Consider the following 26443-nt stretch of genomic DNA (forward strand, 5'->3'; position numbering starts at 1 on the left):
AAACAATCTAACATGCCATGTTGTGTTTGTTGAGCTGTAGTGTTCCAAGACTTTATCACAAACGAAATAATAATAATCATCATCATCATCATCATGATAAACTGTGGCACTAAAGATTGTTTTTTTCTAATCATGCCATGATCTGCTCCCCACTATAATTACTTGTATGCCTACAGCTTGCGTACTGGAAAAACTAAATCATGATCACTGTGACAATTTACCTAGATATCAATTAAGCGTTCTCCTCTGACTTCATTATTGGGTAAGTAGACAAGTGTTTTGTTATATGTTACACACATAGCACTAAATGCAATTCACAAACCCAGTTTTTCACACCCAAGCTGTCCTTTAATCTTTTCAAAGTTGAAAAGAATTATCCAAAGTATTTGTCATGCTATTATGTGGCATGAAGAAAAAAAAATGACTTACTCATTAACAATCAGCAATCATTCTTGCTCATTTCTAGTGAATATTTGGGACTGATCCAGTGTCATATTTGGGTGAAATTCTTCTTCTTTTGTGTTGATCCGCCAACACACTGTCACTGTGTGCAAGTTTACTGGATTTATAGAACCACATGAGCATACAATGGCAATTTGAGGCTTCAAAAACTTCTTTGCCTGGTTTTTATTTATTTTATTAATTTACAGAAATTTACAGACATATTTGCTCCATGAAATGTACGTTGATTGATCAGCAGTACTAAGGGCTTGCACTAAACTGAAATTAACGTTTTGTGTGTGCATGAGTCTGTGTGTGTGTGTGTATGTTTTAACCTTTGCTTTTCTACTGCATTAACATGCAGAATGGCAGCGCTTACTGCACTTTATGCTTTCTGTGTAAACAGGCGAGTTTGGAATACTCCCTCTGCTCATTTTTTTTTTTTTATTTTGTAATTATTACAGTGAAGAAAATAAGTATTTGAACACCCTGCTATATTGCAAATTCTCCCACTTAGAAATCATGGAGGGGTCTGAAATTTTCATTGTAGGTGCATGTCCAAATGTGAGAGAGATAATCTAAAAAAAAAAAAAAAACAGAAATCACAATGTATGATTTTTTTAATGACTTATTTGTGTGATACTTGTGTGATATTTGTGTTAATAAAGAGCACCGATTGAAAAGCGTTTATTTGGAGCCTTACAGTGTATTCTACCCTCAATGTAAAATGGTTAAAAAGCCAGGCCAATCACCTTTAGAATCTTGATGATGAGTTGGAAACCAAAGAGAGGTGACTGCAAAGCTCAAACCCAGAGTAGTCTAGCACAGTGAATCAGAGAAGAAACTGCATTGGATCACCAAAATGCTTACCGTGATAAAGCAAAACTTCAAATTGAACAGTTGCTCCAGGCTTAGTCTGCCGAACATTTGTCTGAAGCACACAGGCAAAGTTATACAAATACCACATCCACATTTTTTAATCTATCTATCCATCCAGCCATCCATTTTCGTAGCCGCTTATCCTAACAAGGGTCACAGGCATGCTGGAGCCTATCATAGCTATCTTCAGGTGAGAGGTGGGGTACAACCTGAACTGGTCACAGTCTGACATTCGTGCTCTGACTAATCAAAATTTACCATTTACTCAGTACTTGTACGTTACTAGTACTAGTTACTTTGACTTGTCTAGTGGATTTTTACTCCCAACACAAAGATGACAAGAGATTGGCCTGGCTACTGAAACACGGTGTACTCTCACATCCAGACAATGTTGTACACAGAAAAATATCCCAATGTACGATTGCGTACTCATGAATTCAAGCAGATTTCCTTCGTAGATCCCAATCATTGCAGAATTGACCCCTCCATACAGGGCACTTAACCACGCCTCCTGAAGTGACGTCACGTCACGTGCGCTGACGTCAGACAAACAATTAAAATTAAAAATATCGGCGCAGCAAGAAAGGAATAGAGCGATACTGTCCGATTTACCGGCTGATTTCTCACTCGCATTCTTAGCTAACAGTGAAATATCGTTGAAAAGCAGACAGCAGGGCTTCAAGTATTTCAGCGAGGGGTATTTCAATGGTATTTACACGCATATCGACGGAGAAACCATTGATATTAGCGCGAGATCTTTCCAGAGTCAGAGGAAGACCGAGAAGCCACATAATATAATATATTATGACCCAAAGACGAATTCGTCATTGACAGTTTCCTATTTTCGTGTTACATATCACACTTGTGTGCAGAATCTGTATGTGTATCTGTATAGCCGTTTCTGAACCGCCGTATGAAGGAAAAGAAGGGGCGGCTTGATTTACGAGTTGTTTCTCTCGTTTTCTTTGTGTAACGTCACACGCTCCCCTCAATAATTATTCTTGAATTAGTGCCGAACCTACGTAAGTCCCGACTGAGTACGACAATCACTACTTTAGTGTCCTCAAACATCCTTCCTTCAGTCTTGGTGTCTTGGTGCACGTCGAAGGCTTTTAGGACTGCTAGTCCGGTTTAGCTTAGCTCACCGCCAACAAAGAGACACATTTGTGCAGTCAGATCATCGCAAAATATCGCTCAACACGGATCAAGTGTGTCAATCATTCACACGTAGCTATGTTATGAAAGCGAAGAACTGCTAATTCATTTATATGAGACATGTATTGAAAATCAAATATAGGGCATACCTTCGTGCAAACATAGTCTGGTTTAGCTTAGCTCGGTAGCCGCCAAAAAGAGACACGTTTGTGCCGTCAGATCATCGCAAAATATCACTCAACACAGATCAAGTGTGTCTGTCATTCACACGTAGCTATATTATGCAAGCGAAGAACTGCTAATTCATTTATATGGGACATGTATTGAAAATCAAATATAGGACTTACCTTCGTGCAAACATATCTGTTCCGGTTGATGGATTCAGTTGATCATGCGATCTTCCTCAAAGTTTTATCCATCAAAGACATTTTTCGTACTCGGTCTTCTGTTCCAGTTGATTTTAGATGGATTCAGTTGATGATGCGGTCTTACACAAAGTTTGATCCATCAAAGACATTTTTCGTACTGGGTCTTCGGTTTTGGAAAGGGTACGAATTGAACTCCACCAACTAGCCTTTCAGGATACCTGTCGTCACTATTATAAAGTCCGTGACTACACCTCTGAACCATATCTATTGTTAAAGAACCCAAATACGCGATAAAACGCCACCAGAAGCTATACTGGACCATCCAGCCAGCGTTGTCTGATATTTGAGTCCGATATTATGCAGATCTCTGGCCTCTGATTGGTCAGTGACACGGATTGCGCAACATCCACAGAGGGGTCAATTGAGTGCACATGTTGGAGTAGCCAACCTCTCCTTACCACCTCCCTAGATTTAAATATGCAAATCATATTTAAATGAAGAGTAAGTGACTCTTTGACGACGTCTATGTTCGCCCCGTGACCCTGAGCAGGATAAGCAGTGTTGAAAATGGATAGATGTATCTATTCATGGATGGATTTTTAAGTTAAACCTGCACCTGATATCTCAGTCGCTCCATGATCAGGAAAAAAAAGGACAATTAGGAAGGTAATAAGGAAATAATTTTTCTGGCTGTGAAGTTATTCAATGAAGTGGAGGTGCACAAGAAAATCCTCTTCGATATGCTGTTCTCCGGCGTTAACAACAAGCGAAAGTGGAGTGAATGGAATAGCATGTGTGCAACTGCCAATGCTGTGGGGTCAGAAGAGCGCACACATGCTGAGCTAAAAAAAAAAAGTTCTTAGACATTAAGGTGGTTGTGATGTGGATGCCCAGTGGCAAAAAATGCAGAGGAATTGGCGCCAAGGGCCTCAGCCCATTTGAGGGGAGTCACTGTAATCATGGGTTACATTGCTCTCTCATGGGTGGTGATGATGAGGGTAATGTGGTTAATGACCCCACACGGTAAATCCCATGTATTTTTATAACTCACAACATACAGTAAGCATACAGTAACCAATACTCAGCCCTGCGAGATTGAGGTTCATATTTCAGATTAAGACTGAATTCAAATTGGGCACAGGGTCTCGGCTAGAAAATGTTGGCCTCACAGTTCTGAGGTCCTGGGTTCGATCCTGGGCCCGCCTGTGTGGAGTTTGCATGTTCTCCCCGTGCCTGAAGGTGTTTCCTCTGGGCACTCTGGTTTCCTCCCACATCCCAAAAACATGCAACATTCATTGGACACTCTAAATTGCCCCCAGGCTTGATTGTGAGTGCGGCTGTTTGTCTGTCTCCATGTGCCATGTGATTGGCTGGCAACCAGTTCTGGGTGTACCCTGCCTGCTGCCTGTTGACAGCTGGGATAGCCTCCAGCACTCCCTGTGACCCTTGTTAAGATAAGCGGCTAAGAAAACAGATGGATGGATTTAAATTGAAGCACATCAACATATCAAAGCGGATATCAAAATTTTTGACTCGTGGTTCATTAGTCAATTGTTATTTTAATGAAAAGGAGAGGACACGCAGTAGTAGCCACGTACTACATGTTCGGGAGATTCGTCCACCCTCCTCTGTGTGTCTAGTGCATGGGTGCTCAGACTTTTTTACCCCAAGATCTACTTTTCAAGCCGCCAACCGCTCATGGTCTTGGGGGGGGTCATAGAAAGCAAAAGAGAGAGCGTAAATAGGAGGCCACCTTTGCTAGCACACGCCTTTATGTGCGTGCAATCGAATTACCCGGCACACCTGAATCAGGTGATGAGATGGACGATTGGCTAATGTCAACATTCCCTGGAATTTTTTACATGTCTGAGCAAAAACACTATGTCTGTGAGCACTTCCTTTGACCACTGTGAGCAACATCAGACGTATGCACTGTGGTCAGATCAGTGTCATCCATTCAATTTAGATGGCTCAGTCAAAGATTCAGGTTACAGCATTTACATTCCCATCAGAACATTTTTAAGAAATATTTATGTGTTTTTTTGAAAACTTACAATGAATATGTCAACAAGTAAAAAAATACATTGCTCACCAAACCAAGTCAACTATGAACTATAAATTTGAAAGGTCGGTTCCAAATTTGTTTCTTTTATTCATTTTTGAATCCACAATGATATCCGCGTCTGATTTTCTTGGTGTAAAACTGAATTATTGGTTTCAGGATATCTTTGGCAATGCATTTTGAAAGCTGAATGATGTTCCCAAACGGTTTTAAGTTTAATGTTGTGTTGCCTCCTATTTTTAAAGTACAGAATTAGCTTTTTGTGCACTGTATTGTCAGTGCTTTCATCCTAACAACTTAACATTACACATCATCTTATTTTAAAGCAACAGCATTTCTTTTTTTACTTTTGCCATTATTATCGAGAGTAAACATAAGCCCCATGTCTGGCTCATCTTTGCTCTATGTTGGCCAGACTGTGTTACTAACTAAAGCACTGGTGGTATAAACCACGTCATTACAATAGTCAAGTCTACTTGAGATAAAAGCATGAATGAGCTTCTCCTGGTCTGCTTGACACATGCAACCCTTCACTCTATATATGTTCTTCAGATGGTAAAAGTCAGTTTTACCAATATGATTTTATATGTTGATGGTCAGGTCGGAATTCATCGGAGCCCCCTGTTTATCCTACATTTGCGACCACGTTTTCTAGAGCAGAGCAAAGCATTCTTCATTGCAGGCAGAGCAGTAACTGAATTGGAGCAGAGCAAACCATTTCTTCATTGCAGGCAGAGCAGTAACTGAATTGGAGCAGAGCAAAGCATTTCTTCTTTGCAGTCAGAAGCAGTTACTTTATTCTATTTACAATTATTTCTACATTATACTCCCGTTTATCCTACATTTGCTCAAATCCTCACATCATCTAATAGATCACCCTTTTGGCTTTATTCTACATAGTTACACTCTGAAGAAAATATAGCACTAATTACTTGTAATCTTCTGGATCACAGAACAGGTCTGGAAGAGAAGACATAACGTCATCATCGTGGTCAACAATATCACTGTCATTACCCTGTTGTGCCAATAGTGGATATATTTCTGCCAATTTTGAATTTGTCGGGGCAAGAGCAGTGGTTATAAGTTGGTTAAGTGATGCCTTTATGCAGGGAATACAACAACATCCACACAATGCAAGAATAGCTGCAAACAGCTATAGAAACTAGGACAGAGAACACCAAGTTTTTAGATTTGCCAAACTTTTTTTTCCACCACTCAGACCAGGCTGATGTGTTTACACTAGAGTGCTCCTTCATCTTGTGGTTCAGGGTGCGGAGGCCTTGAATAGCCCTTGTGAGTGACCCATCAGGTGCTGTGATATTTGGAATAAAGAACACTGGTCACCAAACATTGAGCAGTCGCCACCCTTCTCGGCCAGGAGCATGTCGACCGCTATGCAGTTCTGGAACATCATGAGTGAGGTTGCATCTGGTTGTTCCCTTATGGCAATAAAGCCTGCTTCCGTATAATTCCGAAGTTTCTGTACATTGTAATGTATGTAGTTGATTCTGTTAAAATTTTTATTCAGAGTTATCCATAACAAGATGGATTCCCATCCTGCAGCAATCTCGTTAAGCAACTTATACTCATCTGGTATGCCGTTGGGATGTCATTTGCATCAATGTCTGTCAGATCTCCATCTTTTCAAGAGGACCTTCGCCTTCGGGAGAACCCAAGGGGAGGTCCAAAGATGGATGCGGCCAATTGTATATCCTCTGCTTTGGATGGAAACACAGTCACAGATAAGAGCAGTGATACCAGTGCACACATTCCTGCTGCATTTACCAGTGTGTCATACAACTTTTGACCAACACACCACCACAACACATCGCTGCATGGGAGCAGTGGGGCAGTTTGCAGATGGATATCATGACACCATGTTTTGTTGAGACTTCCCACCTTACAATCTGTCCCTGCAAAGCTCACACAGGAGAAATTAGCCAATGCAACATTAGTAGAAAATATCAGTTTATCATTTACTGCCTTAGTTGTTGGATAAACACTTTTCCATTTCTGACAAGTGGTGTTCGGAGTTGTTTTAGTCATTACTTCCAGGGTACATTGTGTTGGGATTTCTGTTGGAATGATACGCATTAGTGGCCCAGGGCCCAAGCATGTGATGTAACTATAGTTTAACTCATTAGCTGCATTCTACATTAATAACAACCTGTTTTGTTTCCTATTTGTATAAAAGATAATCATAATAATGAAAAAATGTTCCTCAGGCTTTTTCAGTTAAAATACTCCCTCCATAGTATACGTACTCTTTTGTATGGCATTCGGGTTTAAGGGAGCATTAAATTGGCAAATGGTGGGAAGAAAGTGGGGGTTTCATTTAGCATAAGCCCAAAGATGGAATCCCCAGCAATTAGACTCTGTCAAGGAATTGAAAAAGTGATTGAAAACTGATTCATTGGGAGGCACACATGGAGTCCTCCTCTCATGCCTCGGTGACTCCCGCTTAGTTGTTTACCAATGTTATTTGAAATGAGGTTGCGCCTCTTTATGTTATGTGTGGTAGGCATAGTTGACTGAGTATAATTATTGGTTCTGTTATGTATTTTTGTCAGCTTTACAGGTGTCCAAAAGTAGCATATGAACAAAAATATCATTACGGCTGTCAATGTTGCAGCCCAACATGCTATCATATTATTTAGCCATTTTGAAGTCACGTTGACCAAGTCACCCCTAAATGAGTCAAGTGCCTTTTAAATCTTCACCAGCCTTCAGGTATTTTCAGATACTATAAATCTGCACCCACCGTATCCTGGACTTTGTTCACCTTTCCACTTGGCTGACCCAGCTGAGATGACCTTTTACAGTGTGTAAGGTGTATCCACGTGTTTCTTTCTGCTATTTTGTCCATGTCATTCAGCTCTTGCTCAGTCTATGCCAGTGTTCGGGTAAAACTGCATGTACAGTAGATGTTAATTCATAAACAGACATAGGATGAATAGACAAATGGCAGTAATAAGGTTATGAAAGCGCAGTAACTTGTTACTTTTTTTTCTGATGGTGTAGTGCAGGGATGTCAAACTCATTTCTCTTACGGGCCACGTTGTAGTGCGGGTTTCCCTCAGAGGGATATTTTGAGTGAAGGCAGCGTGGGATCGATTCCCGCTCAGTGATGGTGTCGATATCTGCACTGCGACTGGCTGGCGACCAGTTCGGGGTGTAGTCTGCCGCTGCCCGAAGTTAGCTAGGATTGGCTGCAGCTCTCTTTCCGAATAAATGCAGAAGGGTTGCGTCAGGAAAGGCATCCGGCGTAAAAAAATCAAAAAGACAGTTACTGCCGCACCACCATGACAATGGCACAAAAATGGCTTTACACATTAAAGCTGATAAAATTCCCAATTTGTTTCTAGTCCTATCAAATTGATGCATGTGAAATTTCCTAGTGACACACCATTAGAAAACAATGTTTTGTTTTTTTTTTCAAAAGAAGTTAATGGATACACAGAATCCCCCAACTTTTTTTTTTTTTGCATTCATTATCAATTAATAGCATTGGTATTATCTCTGGATCTGTGCAAACAACACAATCTATTGGACATGTTTTTTGTATGTAGTTATCCAATTTGTTTTGTTTTTATTTTATTTTTTTTGGGGGGGTGGGACCTTGAGTGGTTCCCACAGGTACCACTCGAACAGAAAAATTAAAATAACGGGTAGCTTTTTATCCAACACCCAACAGCAAAATTTAACTGTTTAGTCACCATTATGACAGCAGTCTCACTCCCATGTGTAACCGGACTACAGCGACCTTGGCAGTGGGAATGAGAACAGCTATCTTACAAGTGCCCAATAAAAAAAAATTAGTTTTGTTTGTGTTAACAATGGTTTCAAAAGCAAAATCTTTCCTACAATGAACAAATGAACTCAAGTACCCCTTTTTGCAATTTTTTAAGCTGTTTGGGGTTGTTAATAACTCCTGAATGGGACCCACTTCTGTGTTTTTTCTTTTTTCTTCATCATTCGTCTATCTCTCATTGTGTGGAAAATATTGGTAATTTGTATGGTCTCCCAAACAGTGTTTTGAATGGAATGAGGCCCTTACGTGCTTGTAATGTGTGTATAGTTAGACTAAATCTATCATTGTGTCCAAATTGCCCCTACGTGTGATTGTGAGTGCGGCTGTTTGTCTCCATGTGACCTGCAATTTGCTGGCAACCAGGTCAGGGTGTACCTTGCCTCTGCCCGTTGACAGCTGGGATAGGCTCCAGCCCTCCCCGCAACCCTTGTGAGGATAAGCGGCTAAGAAAATGGATGGAGGGATGAATGGATGTGTAGTTTGAGGAAACTGACCATGTTTTGGATGCACATTCCCTTGTGGATTATGTCGCACACAGATCAAACAAGCCCTACAAAAATATGCATACAAGTTAAATCCATGGATCATGTAATGCCTTTGTACCAGGGCTACCATTCCCCCTGTTGAGACCTGAGACTTCCCACGGCTCAAGATTGCCGCCCAATTAAAAAATGTTTTTGGTAGAATATTTTTATTTTGTATCTGTGCTGACATAATTCCCATTTTGTAATGTAGTACCTTATTTTTACCACATTTTTAGTTCTGCTGGTAAGCTTTGTTGTTGCATTTTGTTTAACACATCATCTCAAAGAATGTCTTCATTTGCTACATGGTCAGCTAATCCCATAAAGGTTTTGGCTGCTGCTTCTTTTGCTGTTTTATCTGTAAATCCATTTCCTAATGATTCTTTGTCTGTATTTGATGTGTGTACTGCACATTTACATATGGCTATTTCTTTTGGTAATTGAACTGCTATGAGCAAATTTTGTAGTAGCTCTGCATGTGTCACTGTGTTCCCTGTAGTTGTCGCGATTCCTCTATTTTTCCAGTATTGTCTGTGTAGATTGTGATACTACCGTGAATACAGCAGCATCTGGTCTCAAATTGTTTAAGACTGTCCAATAAGATATTGTCTGTACAGTTCAGTCGTCCCAATCCAAATTTGGTTCTTTTTCTGTTCAATCAGGAACATTTCGTACTACCAAAACAAATTGTCCCAAACTCTTCTACTCCCGTTGTAATGATGTGTGTGGTGGTGTCCATTCCTTGTGTAGTGCATTTAGTTTGTCAGTCAGTCTTGTTCCTGCCACCACCACGACACCACCATCTGAGTACAGATTATCAATCATGATTTTGTCTGGTGTGGGCTGTTATAAGTTTACAGTATCTTACACTACATAGTCACATGCAATGAGTCACTTCCTACGTCATTTTGTGGTTGTTCAATCATGTCTCGAGCCGTTTGCAGCAAGAAATCTCCTGTTCTGGTGGGAGGTTTATTTGGAATATCTAAAGTGTAATATTAGAGTGCTGGATTCCTATTTTGTAAGATATTTAACTGTCCTCCCAGTAATTCCTTTTTTTATTTGTACTTCTATATTTCCTGTCAGAGAGGGAATTAAGACCAGTCCTAGTTTCAGCAAGCCATCTCTTCCCAACAAACGTATGGGACAAATTAAAAAGTTGCATTTTGGAAGCATTAGTTGTGACATTGTTGATGGGGAGATGGCTGCTCTCTTCCTCATCTTATTTCTCTGTCAGAAAGGTGTCAATTTTGTTTTTTTTATTTTATAGCACTCTTTCTGCATGTAGTGCTTAGTTAACGTATTGTTACAGGCTGCCAGTCGGTTTGTCAACCCAATGTTTTTCAATCCACTGTTTTATAGGATTATTTTAATTCACATGAAGAGCATTTTTTAATTGCCCTTGATACACACTCCTTGCAGTGTGATCTTCAGGAATGCCACTGTTTGCTTTAAAACATGCAGTCATTCCAGTTCTATATTCTTCAAATGGTTGATTGTTGTTTTATTTTACTCTTCCAATGGCAGAAAAATTTGCTTGTTTCCTAAATCTAGCAGAAGTGCGCGATATTAACCCTTGAACTCCCTGCTGCTGTGAGAAAGTACATTAAACAGGACAAAAAAGGAAGCAAAGACACCAGTTCAAGTCTCGCGAGCAGAGAGGAGAGGAACTGTTTTGTACAATTCACCATTACACTCTCTGATTATCCTATCCTCAGCACCTCTATTTATTTAGTTTTAAGACGCCTCTTATTTACATGGATGTTACAAAAAGGAGACAGCAAGCAAAACAGTTGGAAACAAAGTGTACATGTTTGTTCATGTGCGTGTGCATGTGTGGAAGATTGCTGAATACATGTGTGGTCATTATTTCTTTAACAGGCAGCAGTTCTTACAGTTCTGATGATTAGATGTTTTTGTTCTTGCAATCTCCGGCTAGGAGGCTGCCACGTTATCTAGAGCAGAGCAAAGCATTTCTTTATTGGAAGCAGATGTATGATAATTATGATCACAATTATTCCTTCCAGCGGCTCTTAATCTTCACAAATGTCATCCTCATGTTTCCACTATTGTGCTTATTTGCTTACTTGTCTAATCAACATGGATGATTCAGTGATGGAATATGTCTTTGCAGACAGATTGTTCTTACCAAAATGGACCATCAGAAAGCAGGACTATTGGAACTTCTCGTATTTCAGTTTTAAGATTGCCACTTGTGAACATCCGAAACAGTATTTGTGTTAGCTGATACTGAGTAATTAACTGTGGGCGATAATAATGAAGTACACTGCCCCAGTATGACTACAGAAGACTGAGCATGCACGCAGCAACAGAAAGTGTAGTTTTAGAGGTGCAAGCATAAATAAACAACGGAGAAATGCTCTTCAGCGTATCAATTTAAAAGGGACATCTGCTGTCAGGAGTGTGCTCCTAGCCATGGCTATTATAGGGGTCTGGAGCTTACAGTATGTAACACTTCAATATCTAGGGTAGTGGTGGGCAAACTACAGCCTGCAGACCAGATGCGGCCCGTTGGTCTTTTTATGACGGCCCTCCAAATATTGGTACAGAATTAAGGTTTCATGTGAATTATTGCATTAATTTAATTTTGCCATGTAATGACAGGCATTTGAACACTTGGTGGAGGAGTAGCCCAGTGACTTAATTTTGCAGAGCCTGTACCCTGGAAGAATTTGAGATAGAGCAACTACCAATTATTGCTCCTCTTGTACTGATCAGCTCAGAACTCTTCTGCAGCAACGTCAAAGAAAAGTAAAGTCAACAATGAGTGCTTGGTGTTTAAGAAAGAATTGATCCCTAAATTCTTTTTTACTGAAGTCCAATCCAAGGCCATGTCAAGAAACCGTTGCAGTTTTAAAAGCCGTCACTTTTCCACCAAACATGCTAATTACACCAGCAACATTTCAACACAAGAACACACGGCTGCCGCTGGCAAGTTGGTAGCTCACTTGCAGGCTCGTCAAAATACATTTATACGAGCAACATCCATCTAAGAAGCAAGCACGAAGCCAAGTTATTTAATGGCGTTTAAACTAGCAAAATCCAGCAAGCCATTCTCCGCAGGGGAGTTTCTTAAAGAGTGCATATTAGAGACAGCAAGTATTTTATGTCCCGAGAGCAACGACAAATTTGAAAAAATTAGCTTATCACGCCGGTCAGTGACTTGCCGTATTGAAGTAATTGACAAATACTTAACTAGCAAGCTAAACAAAAAAGTGCAGTCATTTACAATATTACATTACATTATTTGGCGCTGGATGAAAGCAATGATATTGCTCATCTTTGAATCTTTATCAGAATATGATAGTTTTTAGATAACAGAGGAGTTTTGGGACATAGAATCCCTCAGAGGAAAAACATGGGGTGAGGATTTATTTAACAGCATGTTAGCGGCCATACCACACAAGTTATCTTGGAGTACGTTCGCCTAGATTATCACAGGTGGATCACCAAATTTGACAGGAATAAAACGTCAGGATGCTCAAGAGAATTTAGGACTGGGTGAAAGAGGTCAACGCTGAAAAGGAGGTAATTTTGCTACATTGCATAAGTCACCAAGAAGCACTGTGTAAATTCGTGCTGCAGCTTGACCATGTACGTAGTTAATGCAGTTGTGAAACTTGTTAACTTTATCCGAGTGAGTGGACTTCACCATCGTCAGTTAATTAATTTTCTTGAAGACCTAATGCTAATGAGACAAATTACATTCTCATGTCCGCTGGTTAAGTTTGGGAAAAGTATGTCAATGTGTGTGGGAGTTCAAACTGGAGATTATTTCATTTTTGGAGCTACTTGAGAATGTACTGATAATTTTTCTGAGCTGAATGACACAGATTGGCTTTGTGATTTAGCTTTTACTTTAGCTTTTTTAACCCCCCTTTGTGCATGAAATGTGAGAAAACAGAGCTTTCAAAACCAAGCTGATTTTATTTTCGATGCAAATGTCAGACAAGTCGCTTGCTCATTTCCCACAATGGCTATGTTAAAAGAAGCCCGACAACATGTGAAAAAAATGTAGGAAATCACTGCATCAACCTGCTTGAGGAATTCTGCTGTTGGTTTTGTGATTTTGTAAAAAAGGACAAGGTACTTAAACCGGTGCCATGTCCCTTCTCACACAACCCGGAAACAGTGCCACAGGAGTTGCAGTTGGAACTGATTGATCTCCAATGTGACATGGTGTTCAAGGACAAGTTCAACTCCCTGAAACTGGATGAGTATCATTAAGTTTCCAAACATCCAGAAGATGGCACAGAAGATGCTAGTGTTGCTTGGCTCAACGTATGTGTGTGAACAGACTTTAGGTGTGATGAACATCAACAAAGCACCCCACGGATCCCAGAGGAGTGATTAATACCACAGATCTGTTCTGAGAATTGCCACAACAGGATTCCGGGCAGACTTCAATGCAAAACCTAAAATGGGTGACCAACAACACTGTTCTCATTTAAAAAAAAAAAAAAAGTATGTTAAAACTTTAATGCTTTTTGCCGTTTATGTTTCATATGTACTGGGTTTTTTTTTTTTTTGTATCGTAACTTTTCCTGACCCCGACCGTCTGTCGAATTTTATATGTCAATGTGGCCCTTGAGCCAAAACTTTTGCCCGCCCCTGATCTAGGGGATCGTCACCGTAAGCACTCAGGGCATTGCAATATTTTCAGGAATTTCTCTCTGGTTGCAAGAGGTTCTGTGCTTTCAGTGATCTTAGTCTAATGTGAACAACTTGAGATCCACTATAAACACCTTGATATGCAAATTTCTGCGGTGCTCAATCTTCACGATTTTATATTTTTCTATCTTCACCCACTTATATATTTCTTTCTTCACCTCAGTCTCACTGTTTTTTCAAACAAGTCTAGAATCTCAATTTTCGAATCACCCATGCCATACTAAAGGTTTCAGACTCACTCTCACCATTACTTTGCTGTTCTTGTGTAGCTTTTCTCTTTAATTGCTTCCTCCCTTGCCAAGAACGGGGCAAGTTAGTTGCATGTGACCCCATTACTGATGAGCCTCTCAAAAAGGAAATCTCACTTCTGAAGTGTTATTCCTGTTTATTCCAGGGCTGGCTTTTTTTCAGGGCAATCATTCCTTGTTTAGATCCAATATAGGTGGCGTTAGAGTACCTGCAACTTTGTGCACCAAACCATTAAAGAACAATGTTTTTCTTAGTGATTTTTTTTTTGTTGTTTGTCTGGTTTTCCACAGTTATCAGCTGTGTAATTACCATAAACTACTACAAATCTTATTCTGTCTTTGCCATATGTTCAGATACAGTAGACCATCTACTGTACAAACTGGTTTGGCAACTTGTGGAGTGACATTGTGCAATCAGCGACATGAGATGCTGTTTAGTCACTGTCCCATAAAAGAATCAGCTTGTGTATGTTTTTTTCTTGTTTTGGCTTGTTTTTTTTATGCCCGACTTTGTTTATGTTTGTTTCGTTTTTGTGCAGCTTTTTCTTTGTAACATCAGAGAGCTCCCGAGTGGACTTGAGAAATTACAATGTGTCAAAATAATGTTTTATTAGAGCAAAGACAGATTGATGCAACCCTTGTATTTGTTGTGAGTCCTAACACATACTGCAAATCACCATTCGCCCAGCTTTGCCTTTCATGAACTTAAAATCATTTGTTCACGTTTTCACTTTCAACAGATCCTTATCATTTCCCAAGTAGCAAGTGCAACCAATTATACAGAATTGTGATCTCCAATGTCACTGCTGCACCTTACTGTCGAGGAGCCAGAATTCTAACAAATATTAGCTGAATCGCCTTTTTAAAGTACTAAATGGGCAACCACCAGTGCTTCCTTGAGCATAAATGCAGCGGCTTCTTCATAGAATTCCTGAGTTGCCATCAGGCCCGTATGTGATATACCATATACCATAATTCCCAGCCTACAGAGCGCACCTGTAACACAGCAGGCACGCACTAGCACAGCGCTAACACAAGCGCAGCGCTAACAGGGCTAACAGGGTAAAAGTCACTTCCTTGGGACATATATTCCACCGGTCTCATTCTTCCTTGAAAAAATACACAAATCAGCCGGATCACCGCAAAAACCGCAGGGTTGAAAGAGCGTGAAAAAAAGTTACGGCTTGTAGGCCAGAAACTACCATAAATCCTACTTCTGAAAATATTTTCTTGATTAATCATTTTCAGCTATAACAGCTCAGATTAATCTAGGAGCTCAGTGGAAAAATCTATTTTGTAGTTCATCCCTAAGACGTTTGGTTAGGTTGAGGTCAGGTGTCTGAAGGTTTTCCACCTCAAACTCTTGTGTATGAAATCCTCTATACAAACAAACTTCCGTTGCTTTTGCTTTGCTTTGTGGACATCATATTTTACAGCTTGTTTTTTTTTTTTTTTGCATTTATTTTTGTTTTGCACTGTTTTACTGTCTTGGCCTGACCAAAAATACAAAAAAATCTGTTCTCAATTGCTGTATTTGGTTAAATAAAGGTTAAATAAAAATAAATAAATAAATTCCTATTTCCACAACTATTCAAAACCTTGTAGCTACAAGAGGTTGATAAACATGTTTGTCCCACACATAAACAACATAAGGGTACCAATACAGATGGTGGGGGAAATAGAGGTCATGTGCTATCCCCTGGCAGTCAAGGTAAATGCCAACATTATCTAAAAGAGAAGATTGAGGACAAGCCTTCAGTATATATATCCTCTAGGTGATTTTGTGTCTACGCTTGTTTGTCATCAAGCACAACTGGAAGCTGGGAGCCCGATAGTGGGGTGCTCTCCAAAAGCAAAATGGGAATTATATCAAGTTTAAAAGGGCTCATGGGTCAGATTACACCTGAATGGGATTAATGGGCCAGTACTGCATCTGTCAAAGCAAAGCAAATTTATTTCTATAATGCATTTCGTACTCAAGGTAACTAACTCAATGTGCTTTGGATTAAAAGAAGAAAAACAGATAAGAAATTAATATTTGAAAAAGAGAAAAAAAGTACAAAAAGTATAAAAACATCTTATAGTTCAAGAAATATAATTTCAATATGGAAATAATCTAAAAAGCACAGGGGAAAAAAGAAGAGTTTTTAAAAACATTCCCAATTGGGGGTGACCTCACCTCTGTTGGCAACTTACAACTTACAACTTCCATTTGTGTGCAGCATAATAGCTAAATGCTGCTTCATCATGTTTCCTTTGGACTCTGCGCTCCACTATTTCATCTGAGGCAGTCTAACACAGCCTTACTGGGTTTGTATTCCATAAGCATTTCTGGACCTAAACGATTTAGTGATTTACAGAACAGTCGCAGCATTTTGAATTCTTCTAAAGCTGGCTGGAATCCAGTGTTTTTGGTGAGCCCAGTCAAAACAGCATTACAATAGTCAAATCTACTTGTTATGAGCTTCTTCTGATCTGCTTGACATATACAAGCCTTCACTCTGTATCTGTTCTTCAGATGGTAAAATGCCATTTTAGTCATTGATTTGACATGACTGTTGAAAGTCAGGTCAGAATATCTCAGAACACCAAGGTTTTAGACCAGGCCTTTGGGTTTTAAGGATAGTCCTATCTGTTTGCAACCTCTTTAGCGGTATATTCTGATCTACCGTATCAAAAGCTGCAAAGAGATCCAACAAGACCAAAAATGATATCTTTCCCAAGTCAGTATTAAACCTTAAATAATTTAGAACAGATTCTGTACTGTGACGAGTTAGTAAACCTGATTGGTATTTCTCAAAAAGTCAATTAAGTTCAAGAAATTGCTAAATTGATTAAAAATAACTTTCTTAGCAATCTTGGCATGAAACGAAGATTTGAGCTGAGTCTATAGTTTGCTTGTTTTTTAGGAGAGGCTTAAAGGGCAGCTACTCTAAGAGCTTTAGGAAAACTCGCCAGACTGAGGTGAGGAATTGATTTGCTGCAAATCAGCTAGAACAGACTTCCCAATAGCTTAGAAAGAGTCGGATGATTTTGAGTCAAGACAGTTCAGTGATGGTTTCAGCTGCTAAATTGATTTTCCTACGATTTAAGTTAACTTTCAAATTCTGACATGGTAATAGAGTTTTCCCTTCGTAGCTTTGGATGTAGTATAATTTTATCATTTTGCATATTTGTGTTGATATTTAACCTGATGGATTAACACTAATGAAAAAATTCATTAAAATAAGCAAATTCATTGTATTTATCAATTGGTAGGAGTTCTGGAGCTATCAGATTCTGGGGGTTGTAAGTTTGTCAACCACACCAAACTAGTAGCTGTTCCAGACTGAATGTATAGGATAACAGATTTAAGCATTGAACGTACCGCCTCTCCCCTGTCATCCCACAGGAAGGCCACTCAACTTGACGTGCAGAGCATTCTTTGGCTACAGCGGTGACGTCAGCCCACTTATTTATTGGATGAAGGCAGAAAAGTTTATTGAGGATCTGGATGAGGAGCGAGTACGAGAGAGTGATATCAAGTAAGTTATTTTATGGCGGGACTTTATAAGAAGATAAAATGACATATAATACAGTTTTGTCAGTTGGATGAGAAATGTTACTGCCTGTTAGGTGGAGAAGGAATTAGTGAGTGCAGAGAAAACATTGTGTAAAAAAAGCAAATTTAATGACATTCTGTTTGTGAGAACAGCAGCTTATTTAGAGAAGTGTCCATATAAGAGTCTCTTAAGCTGTTTGTCAACTGATAAAGCATTGAAGAGGAAAACATGGAGGTCCATGTAAAGCAGGAGTCCGCTATTGTGGACAAATACCACCAAATGAAAAGGCTAATTAACTGTGAGCAGTATGACAACACTGGGTGGAGGAGTTAGCGGCTGGCATTTGCAGACCTCTATCCCCCTGCTAGCATGCTCTCTCCGACTCTCAGCACGACTCTCGTCATGAAAAACATTAGACCAATTAGAGCATACAGAATTCAAGGTGGCAGCATGATAGAGGAAAGAAATTTGTCAGGAAATAAGCCAGGAAGGATGAAAATATGTCTCTAGAGCAGGGGTAGCAAACTTCTAGTTTGACTTTGAATACGGAAAGTAAGATGGACCAGGTTATTTGTAGGTGAGGTGGGAACAAAAGCTTTGTGTATTGAAAATAATATTTTTCAATCATTTGATAAGATAATATATTTTTAAAATGTAATAATATTTTCCATCCACATAGCTTGACTAGCTTCTGCTAATCATCACACACATTGTCTCCAAAACATCCAACGTTGGCTGTCCCTCTAATGAGCTCATTTCTAATCCTATCCAACCTGCTCACTCCGAGTGAGAACCTCAACATCTTCATTTCTGCTACCTTCAGTTCTGTTGTTGTTATTCCTGTTGTTTCTTCAGTGCCACCGTCTCGAATCCGTACAACATGGCCAGCCTCACCATTGTTTTATAAACTTTGCCCTTCATCCTAGCAGAGACTCTTCTGTCACATAGTGATGGAGTTTGCATGTTCTCTGCCTGTATGCGTTTTTTCCGGGCACTCCAGTTTCCTCCCACATCTCAAAAACATGCAACATTAATTCTTCTTATTTTTCTATCGGCTTGTCCCGTTAGGGGTCGCCACAGCATGTCATTCTTTTCCATCTAAGCCTATCTCGAGCATCCTTCTCTCTAACACACACTGTCCTCATGTCCTCCCTCACAACATCCATCAACCTTTTCTTTGGTCTTCTTCTCGCTCTTTTGCCTGGCAGCTCCATCCTCAGCATCCTTCTACCAATGTGCTCACTCTCTCGCCTCTGAACATGTCCAAACCATCATAGTCTGCTCTCTCTAACCTTGTCTCCAAAACATCCAACTTTGGATGTCCCTCTATTTAGCTCATTTCTAATCCTATCCAACCTGTTCACTCCGAGCGAGAACCTCAACATCTTCATTTCTGACACCTCCAGTTCTGCTTCCTGTTGTCTCTTCAGTGCACCGTCTCTAATCCGTCCATCATGCTTGGCCTCACCACTGTTTCATAAACTTTGCCCTTCTGTCACATAACACACCAGACACCTTCCGCCAACTCTTCCATCCCGCTTGGACCCATTTCTTCACTTCCTTACTGCACTCAATATTGCTCTGTATTGTTGACCCCAAGTATTTGAAGTCGTCTACCTTCGCTATCTCTTCACCCTGGAACTTCACTCTTCCCCCTCCGCCCCTCTCATTCATGCACATATATTGTTTTACTTCAGCTAATCTTCATTCCTCTCCTTTCCAGTGCATGTCTTCATCTTTCTAATTGTTCCTCTGCATGCTCCCTGCTTTCATTGCATATCACAATATCATCTGCGAACATCATGGTCCAAGGGGATTCCAGTCTAACCTCATCTGTCAGCCTATCCATTACCACTGCAAACAGGAAGGGGCTCAGAGCTGATCCCTGATGCAGTCCCACCTCCACCTTAAATTCTTCTGGCACATCTCACTGCTTTTCTGCTGCCCTCATACATGTCCTGTACTATTCTAACGTATTACTCCACCACACCAGTCTTGCGCAGTACCACAGTTCCTCTCTTGGTACTCTGTCATAGGCTTTCTATAGGTCTACAAAGACACAATGTAACTCCTTCTGAACTTCTCTGTTCTTTTCTAAGAGCATCCTCAAGGCAAATAATGCATCTGTGGTACTCTAGGCATAAAACCATACTCTTGCCCGCAGATACTTACTTCTGTCCTGAGTCTAACCTCCACTACTCTTTCCCATAACTTCATTGTGTGGCTCATCATTTTTATTCCTCTGTAGTTTCCACAGTTCTGAACATCACCTTTGTTCTTAAAAATGGGGACTAGCACACCTTTCCTCCATTCTTCTGGCATCTTCTCTCCCGCTAGTATTCTACTGAATAAGTTGGTCAAAAACTCCACAGCCACCTCACCAAATTGCTTGCGTACCTCCACTGGTATGTCATCAGGACTAACTGTCTTTACATTTTTCATCCTGTTCAGTGCCTTTCTAACTTCCCCCTTACTAATCAATGCCACTTCCTGGTCATTCACACTTGCCTCTTTTACTCTTCCTTCTCTCCCATTTTCTTCATTCATTCATTAATTTCTCTAAATACTCTTCCCACCTACTTAGCACAACACTTTCATCAGTCAACCTATTTCTATCCCTATCCTTAATCACCTTCTACTTGCTGCAATCCTTCCCATCCCTCTCACTCTGTCTGGCCAACCTCTAGAGATCCTTTTCTCTTTCTTTCGTATCCAACCTGGTGTACATGTCGTCATGTGCCTCTTGTTTAGCCTTTTCTACCTTTACCTTTGCCCTACATCACATCTCAATGTATTCCTTTCGCCTGTCCTCAGTCCTCTCCGTGTCCCACTTCTTGTTCGCTAATCTTTTTTCATTTATGACTTACTGTATTTTGGGTTTCCACCACCAAGTCTCCTTCTCCCCTTCCCTACCAGAAGACACCCCAAGTACTCTCCTGCCTGCCTCTCTGAATACCTTGGCAGTAGTATTCCAGTCTTCTGGGAGCTCTTCCTGTCCATCTTGAGTCTGTCCCACCACTTTCCGAAAGGCCACACAATATTCTTCCTTTCTCAACTTTCACCTCCTTATTCTCTCTTCTACCTTTTGTACTCTTAATCTTCATACCTGCTACCAGAGTCATCCTACACACCACCACCCTAGGCTGTCGAGCTACAGTCTACCCCACCACTACAGTCAGTAACCTCATTCAAATTACATCGTCTTCACAAAATATAATCCACATGCGTGCTTCTACCTCTGCTCTTGTAGGTCACTATGTTCCTGTCTCTCCTGTAAATAGATGTTCACCACTGCTAAGTTCATCCTTTTCGCAAAGTCCACCACCATCTGACTCTCAAAGTTCCTTTGCTGGATGCTGTACTCACCCATCACTTTTTCATCGCCCCTGTTTCCTTCCCGAACATGTTCATTGAAATATGCACCAATCACAACTCTCTGTCTGGGATTCTCATAACTCCTTCATCTAATTCCTTCGAGAATTTCTCTTTCAACTCGATGTCATATCCTCTTAGCCAGCTCTTCCATTAAAATAATCCTTATTACCTACCATCTACTCCATGATAAAAATAATTTAAACCCTAAAACTAAACTTCTAGCCTTACTCCCTTTCCACTTGCTCTCTTGAATGCACAATATATCAACCTTTCTCCTAATCATCATGTCAACTAACTCCAGAGCTTTTCCTGTCATAGTCCCAACATTCAAAGTCCCTACACACAGCTGTAGGGTCTGTGCATTCCTCTTCTTCTTCTGCCAAATAAGCCGCTTTCCTCCTCTTTTTTGTCTTCGACCAACATTATCTGAATTTCTACCTATGCCTTGTAGATTAACAGTGCCAACGGGGGGGACGTAGTTAGCCTAGGCCACAACCTATGCGTTATGGAATTTATTTGATGAACGCTCATACATGTTTGGGACAGTTTTATACCAGATCCCCTTCCTGACGCAACACTCTGCATTTATCAGGGCATGGGAACAGTCCAGGATGTTGTCCCCTGAAAAGAGGAAATTGCAGGAAATTTAACATGTCCATGAAGTCGTGGAAACGTGGTCTTGGGGTTATCATGGTTTGTTATTGTCCATTGAAAATCCCAGCCAGGATGAGGAACGCTTTCAGGGTGTAATGTCTGTTGTTCAAAAATGAGCCGGTGAAGTTTGTACAGTGCTTCACTCCTGTTGTTAAGTGAGCTGGGAGGGCTAGAGATGGCTGCCTAAAGAACAGCAGTAAATTTCCTTGGCAGGTAAAAAGGCCAGCACTTGACGATCTTCAAGTCTAGCAGCGATGAACAGTCTTTACAAACTACTGCAGTGTTATGACACCAGGCATCGCTGATGTAAACACAAAGTCCCCCATTGCAAGTCTTCCCTCCCTTGATGAGCGCTCTGTCTTCTAAGTAGTATGTTAGCCGACCTACCTGAATTACACGCTCCAAAATACTATCATTAAGCCATGTTTCCACAAAAGCAAAGAGACAGTGCTTTTTGTAGTTGTGCAGAGTAAACGAATATAGTCAATTTTGTTGTCCAGTGAGTGTAAATTTGTCAGGGTGATGGAAGGGAGAGCTGCCCAATGCAGGCTAGTTGCTAATCGATCTTGAACTCCTTAGCATTTGTCCCGCTTCTGCTTCGTTCTGTTCAGCCCTTGGCACTTCCACTGTGTGCTGGGTGCAGGAGTGAGGGTCTGAGAATGCGCTGGCTTCTGGAGCAGACTGCAGTTGCATGGGAATCTCAAGCAGAAACGCTTTGGAGTATGTGTGCAATCGGGTGTGAGTGCACGACTGGGACATACAGACAGTCGGTTCACATACAGAAGAAATGCGAAAACACCATTGTATATGGAGAAAGAGGAGGTGTTGTGTGTGCACACACCACCATTTAGCTTTTCATCTCAAATTGGGTATCTTAGTGATGTCTTTCTCAACATGTCCACAATATTTTATAAAAGTGACACTTCACAGTTTGGTAAAATTGTTTTGTCTTTTCAAGGGACATCACAGAAAAAATTACACGTTGCTGCAATGTAAAGTTGTCAGTGTACAACTTGGATAGCTGTCTCCTCAAAATAACAGCACGCAATCATCAATGTCAAAATTCCTGGAAAAAAAATTAATCCACCCCTGAGTGAAAATGGCGGAATTGCGCCTGAAATTTCAGTATTTCGGGGACGACGCGGTGGAGCAGCTGGAAAGCGTCGGCGTCACAGTTCTGAGGAGCTGGATTCAATCCCAGGCCTCCCTGTGTGGAGTTTTTATGTTCTCCCCGTGCCTGTGTGGTTTTTTCAGTGCACTCCAGTTTCCTCCCACATCACAAAAACATGCAACATTAAGTGTACACTTTAAATTGCCCCTCGGTGTGATTGTGAGTCCAGCTGTTTGTCTCGATGTGCCCTGCGATTGGCTGGCACAGTTAAGGATGTACCCTACCTCCTGCCCGTTGAAAGCTGGGATAGGCTCCAGCATTCCCGCAATCCTCGTGAGGAGAAGCGGCTGAGAAAATAGATGGATGGATTCCAGGATTTCGTTTGTCCACTATTATGTTCAACACTATTTTAACCCTCTTGGGCAGACATGTCCAAAGTCCGGCCCCCGGGCCAATTGCGGCCCGTGGACAAATTTTTACCGGCCCGCGGCCTCTATCATGAAATCAATAATATGCGGCCCGCCAGCACTGTTGACCACAGTATAAAATACATGTGTACAAAAAGCTATTTTTCATATTTTTCATTTCACCAGAAGATGGCAGTAGCCCTGTAGCCGCACTCTGGCCGCCCTGACCCTTGACCTTGCGTGATCGATTCAGCCCAGCCCATTTCTAACATGGCGTCTGTAAACAAAAAAAGGAAAGTTGACCGCGAGGGCCGCCGCTTCCAGGACAAGTGGAAATTTGAGTATTTTTTCACTGAAATACGAAACAACTGTGTCTGCCTAATTTGATAAGAGACTGTGGCTGTTTTCAAGGAATTCAACATCAAGAGGCACTACCAGACGAAACATGCTAGCTACGACAAGCTAACTGGGAACAAACGCGATGAAAAAGTGAAGCAACTGGAAGCTGTTTTAACGGCACAGCAAAGCTGTTTCACAAGAGTCCGTGTGTAATAGTAATAGTAATAGTGAATAATATGTAATGTTTCACATGAACTTAGATATCCTTTATAGTTTTCTTAATTTTTTGTGGTTTGTGATTTCGGTAAAAACCTAAATGTAAAAAAAAAATGTAAAAGTAAAAGTATGCCATTTTTAATTAAAAAAATCCCAAAAAGTTAATTTGTATTTAATGTTAATGGTTCAAAGAATGTCAGGCTAAATAGTCGGCCCCCACACATTTTCACCTTACCAAATCTGGCCCTCTTTGCAAAAAGTTTGGACACCCCTGCTCTTGGGCATGGAGATCACATGAACTTCCATGGTTTTCACTGGAATCATATATGACTCCACCGTGAAGACATCACAGAGCAGGTAGATAGAGATCTTGTGCTCATCCACCTTCTGTTTGAAGGTGCCCCACAGATGACCAATAGGGTTAAGGTCTGCAGACATGCTTGCCCAGCCCACCAATTTTAAACTCAGCTTTTTTAGCAAGGGACTGGTCGCTGGTTGGGGTTGTTATCTTGTTTCAATCCTGGATAATTCAAGTTAGCATTGTTTAACTGTAGTTGCTGGCAGCACTCACGCAGACCGAGACATGACACTCCCTTCACCATGTTTGACTTTCGGAAAAACACTCTTCACACACGCTAGACATTATTTGAACCAAATAAGTTTATCTTTGTCTTAATAGAGAGCAATACAGGTTAAAAAGGTCTCGACCTAAAATGTTTCGACTTTACAAACCTGTCCCCCGTCCACAATTTTGTCTAGCTAATGTGCATAGTGTTCATCCCTGTTTGTGCACCGAGAGACATTATGGCCCAGAAGAAAAAGCTGTGTTTTTTAGCAATGCATTTGCAGCCAAAAAAAAACCCATTACCATGGAAATAAAACTCAAGATCATAAAGAGAGGAAAGAGAGACACTGAGAGACATCGGTAAAGACCGAGGTTTCAGTCAGTCGACCATGGTGACAGTTATTAAAGAGAGAGCCCATATTTTAGTGCATGTGCATGGTTCCTTTCCTATTCTGGATACAGTGATCACAAAACAACATTCTTTGACACTTGTCAAGATGGATTGAGGAACAGGTTCCTTTGCAGTAGCTAAGCACAACCTCCCCTTCCTCTTCTCCATCCACTTCTCAGCAGTAATGGTAAGTACAGCATCTTAGTTTTTTTTATTTTAGTGTATTTGTTTTCTTATAATTTGACATAAATTCGGATCTTAATGGTGAAATCCAATTAACAACGAAATTCGAGTTACATTACCAGCACAGGAAAGGAACTCATTCGTAACCAGAGAACTCCCTTTATAAGGTTCCAGTAATCCATGAATTTAGTCTGATTGTCTTAAGGAAACAATCTGCAGGCTTTTCCTGTGCATCAGAAGAACCTTACATCTGGGACAACAGCCGTGCAGATCAATTTGATGCTGTGTATTCCAAATGGTCTGAGAACTTATAGGCTGAGGCCCAACCCCTTCAACCTCTTTAGCAATGGCTTCACTCATACACAGTGATGGGAATAATGGCATTCAAATAACCAGCGTTACTAAGAGCCATTACTTTTTTCAGTAACTGGTGATTTAACTAATTACTCTGACTGCCAGTAAAACACCGTTACCATTATCAACACCCATTACTGCACATTACTGAAGCTGCCCAATAAAAAACATAAAGGCCGTCAACCGACTTCGCACATACAGATGCATGACTTAGACGCAAGTGTGTGTCTTGTCTTGTGCATGTGAGTGTTGCAGAGTGACAAGGGAGGGGAGGGGGAGATAATCGCCTAAGCAATGATTGGATAAGGTATTGTAAGATTACATCTTCGACCAATCAGACAAATTATGTGGGCGGGTGTTGACAGCACATAGCAAGAGATGACGAGTTTGGAGAACTCATGCAGAGTCCAGTGGGAAGACGGCATTGGCCAAATGGAGATTCAGACACTACTTTAACCTCATTGAGGTGTAAGGTAAAAATGCATGTCAAGTGTGGGGAAGCTGGTCTTCACACCAAAGAAAACAGACTCTCTGACGTCAAGTTTGAGAAGCTGCTTCTCCTTCGATACAACCATTGGTTTAAGGGCAAAAAGGTTGCGATGACTGGATTAGGTGGGTGGATGTTTGGAGAGAGGAACCCATGCATGCAAAGAGTTGGATTTAATAAATCCATTAACCTTTTCACTTCAACGTAAACATGAGTTGCAATAAATTCAAACCCCTGTGCAGGTACCTGTTTTTTGCTGTCCTGCTCTATGCATCTGGCTTGTGTGTGTGTATGTGTGTGTGTGTGTGTGTGTGTGTGTGTGTGCGTGCGTGCGTGCGTGCGTGTGTGTGTGTGTGAGTGTGTGTGTGTGTGTGTGTGTGTGTGTGGGTGTGGGTGTGTGTGTGCATGTGTGTGTGTGTGTGTGTGTGTTGGGGGATGTAACACAGTAGTTACTTTTGCTGGTAACTAGTTACTTTTACAATAGAGTAACTCAATTAGTAACGGTTGCTTTTTGGAAGAAGTAACACGTAACTATAACTAATTAATTTTTCAAAGTAACGTGCCAAACACTGCTCATACATCTATTTTCCAAAGACAACCTTTGGATATAATGCTGAGCATTTGTAAAATTTCTAACTG

General features: G+C 40.7%; 1 protein-coding gene across 2 annotated transcripts in view; it reads left to right on the plus strand.

The window, feature by feature from the left end:
- Positions 1 to 26443, plus strand: part of LOC133491632 (interleukin-1 receptor accessory protein-like 1) — a 301815-nt gene that overhangs the window by 255778 nt on the left and 19594 nt on the right. For both annotated transcript variants that reach the window (XM_061803009.1, XM_061803019.1), the window contains exon 7: positions 17572 to 17704. In XM_061803009.1, the coding sequence (XP_061658993.1) occupies positions 17572 to 17704 (133 nt within the window). The remainder of the gene's footprint in view (positions 1 to 17571; positions 17705 to 26443) is intronic.

The sequence above is a fragment of the Syngnathoides biaculeatus genome, chromosome 2, assembly GCF_019802595.1.
Source record: "Syngnathoides biaculeatus isolate LvHL_M chromosome 2, ASM1980259v1, whole genome shotgun sequence".
Taxonomy (NCBI): Eukaryota; Metazoa; Chordata; class Actinopteri; order Syngnathiformes; family Syngnathidae; genus Syngnathoides; species Syngnathoides biaculeatus.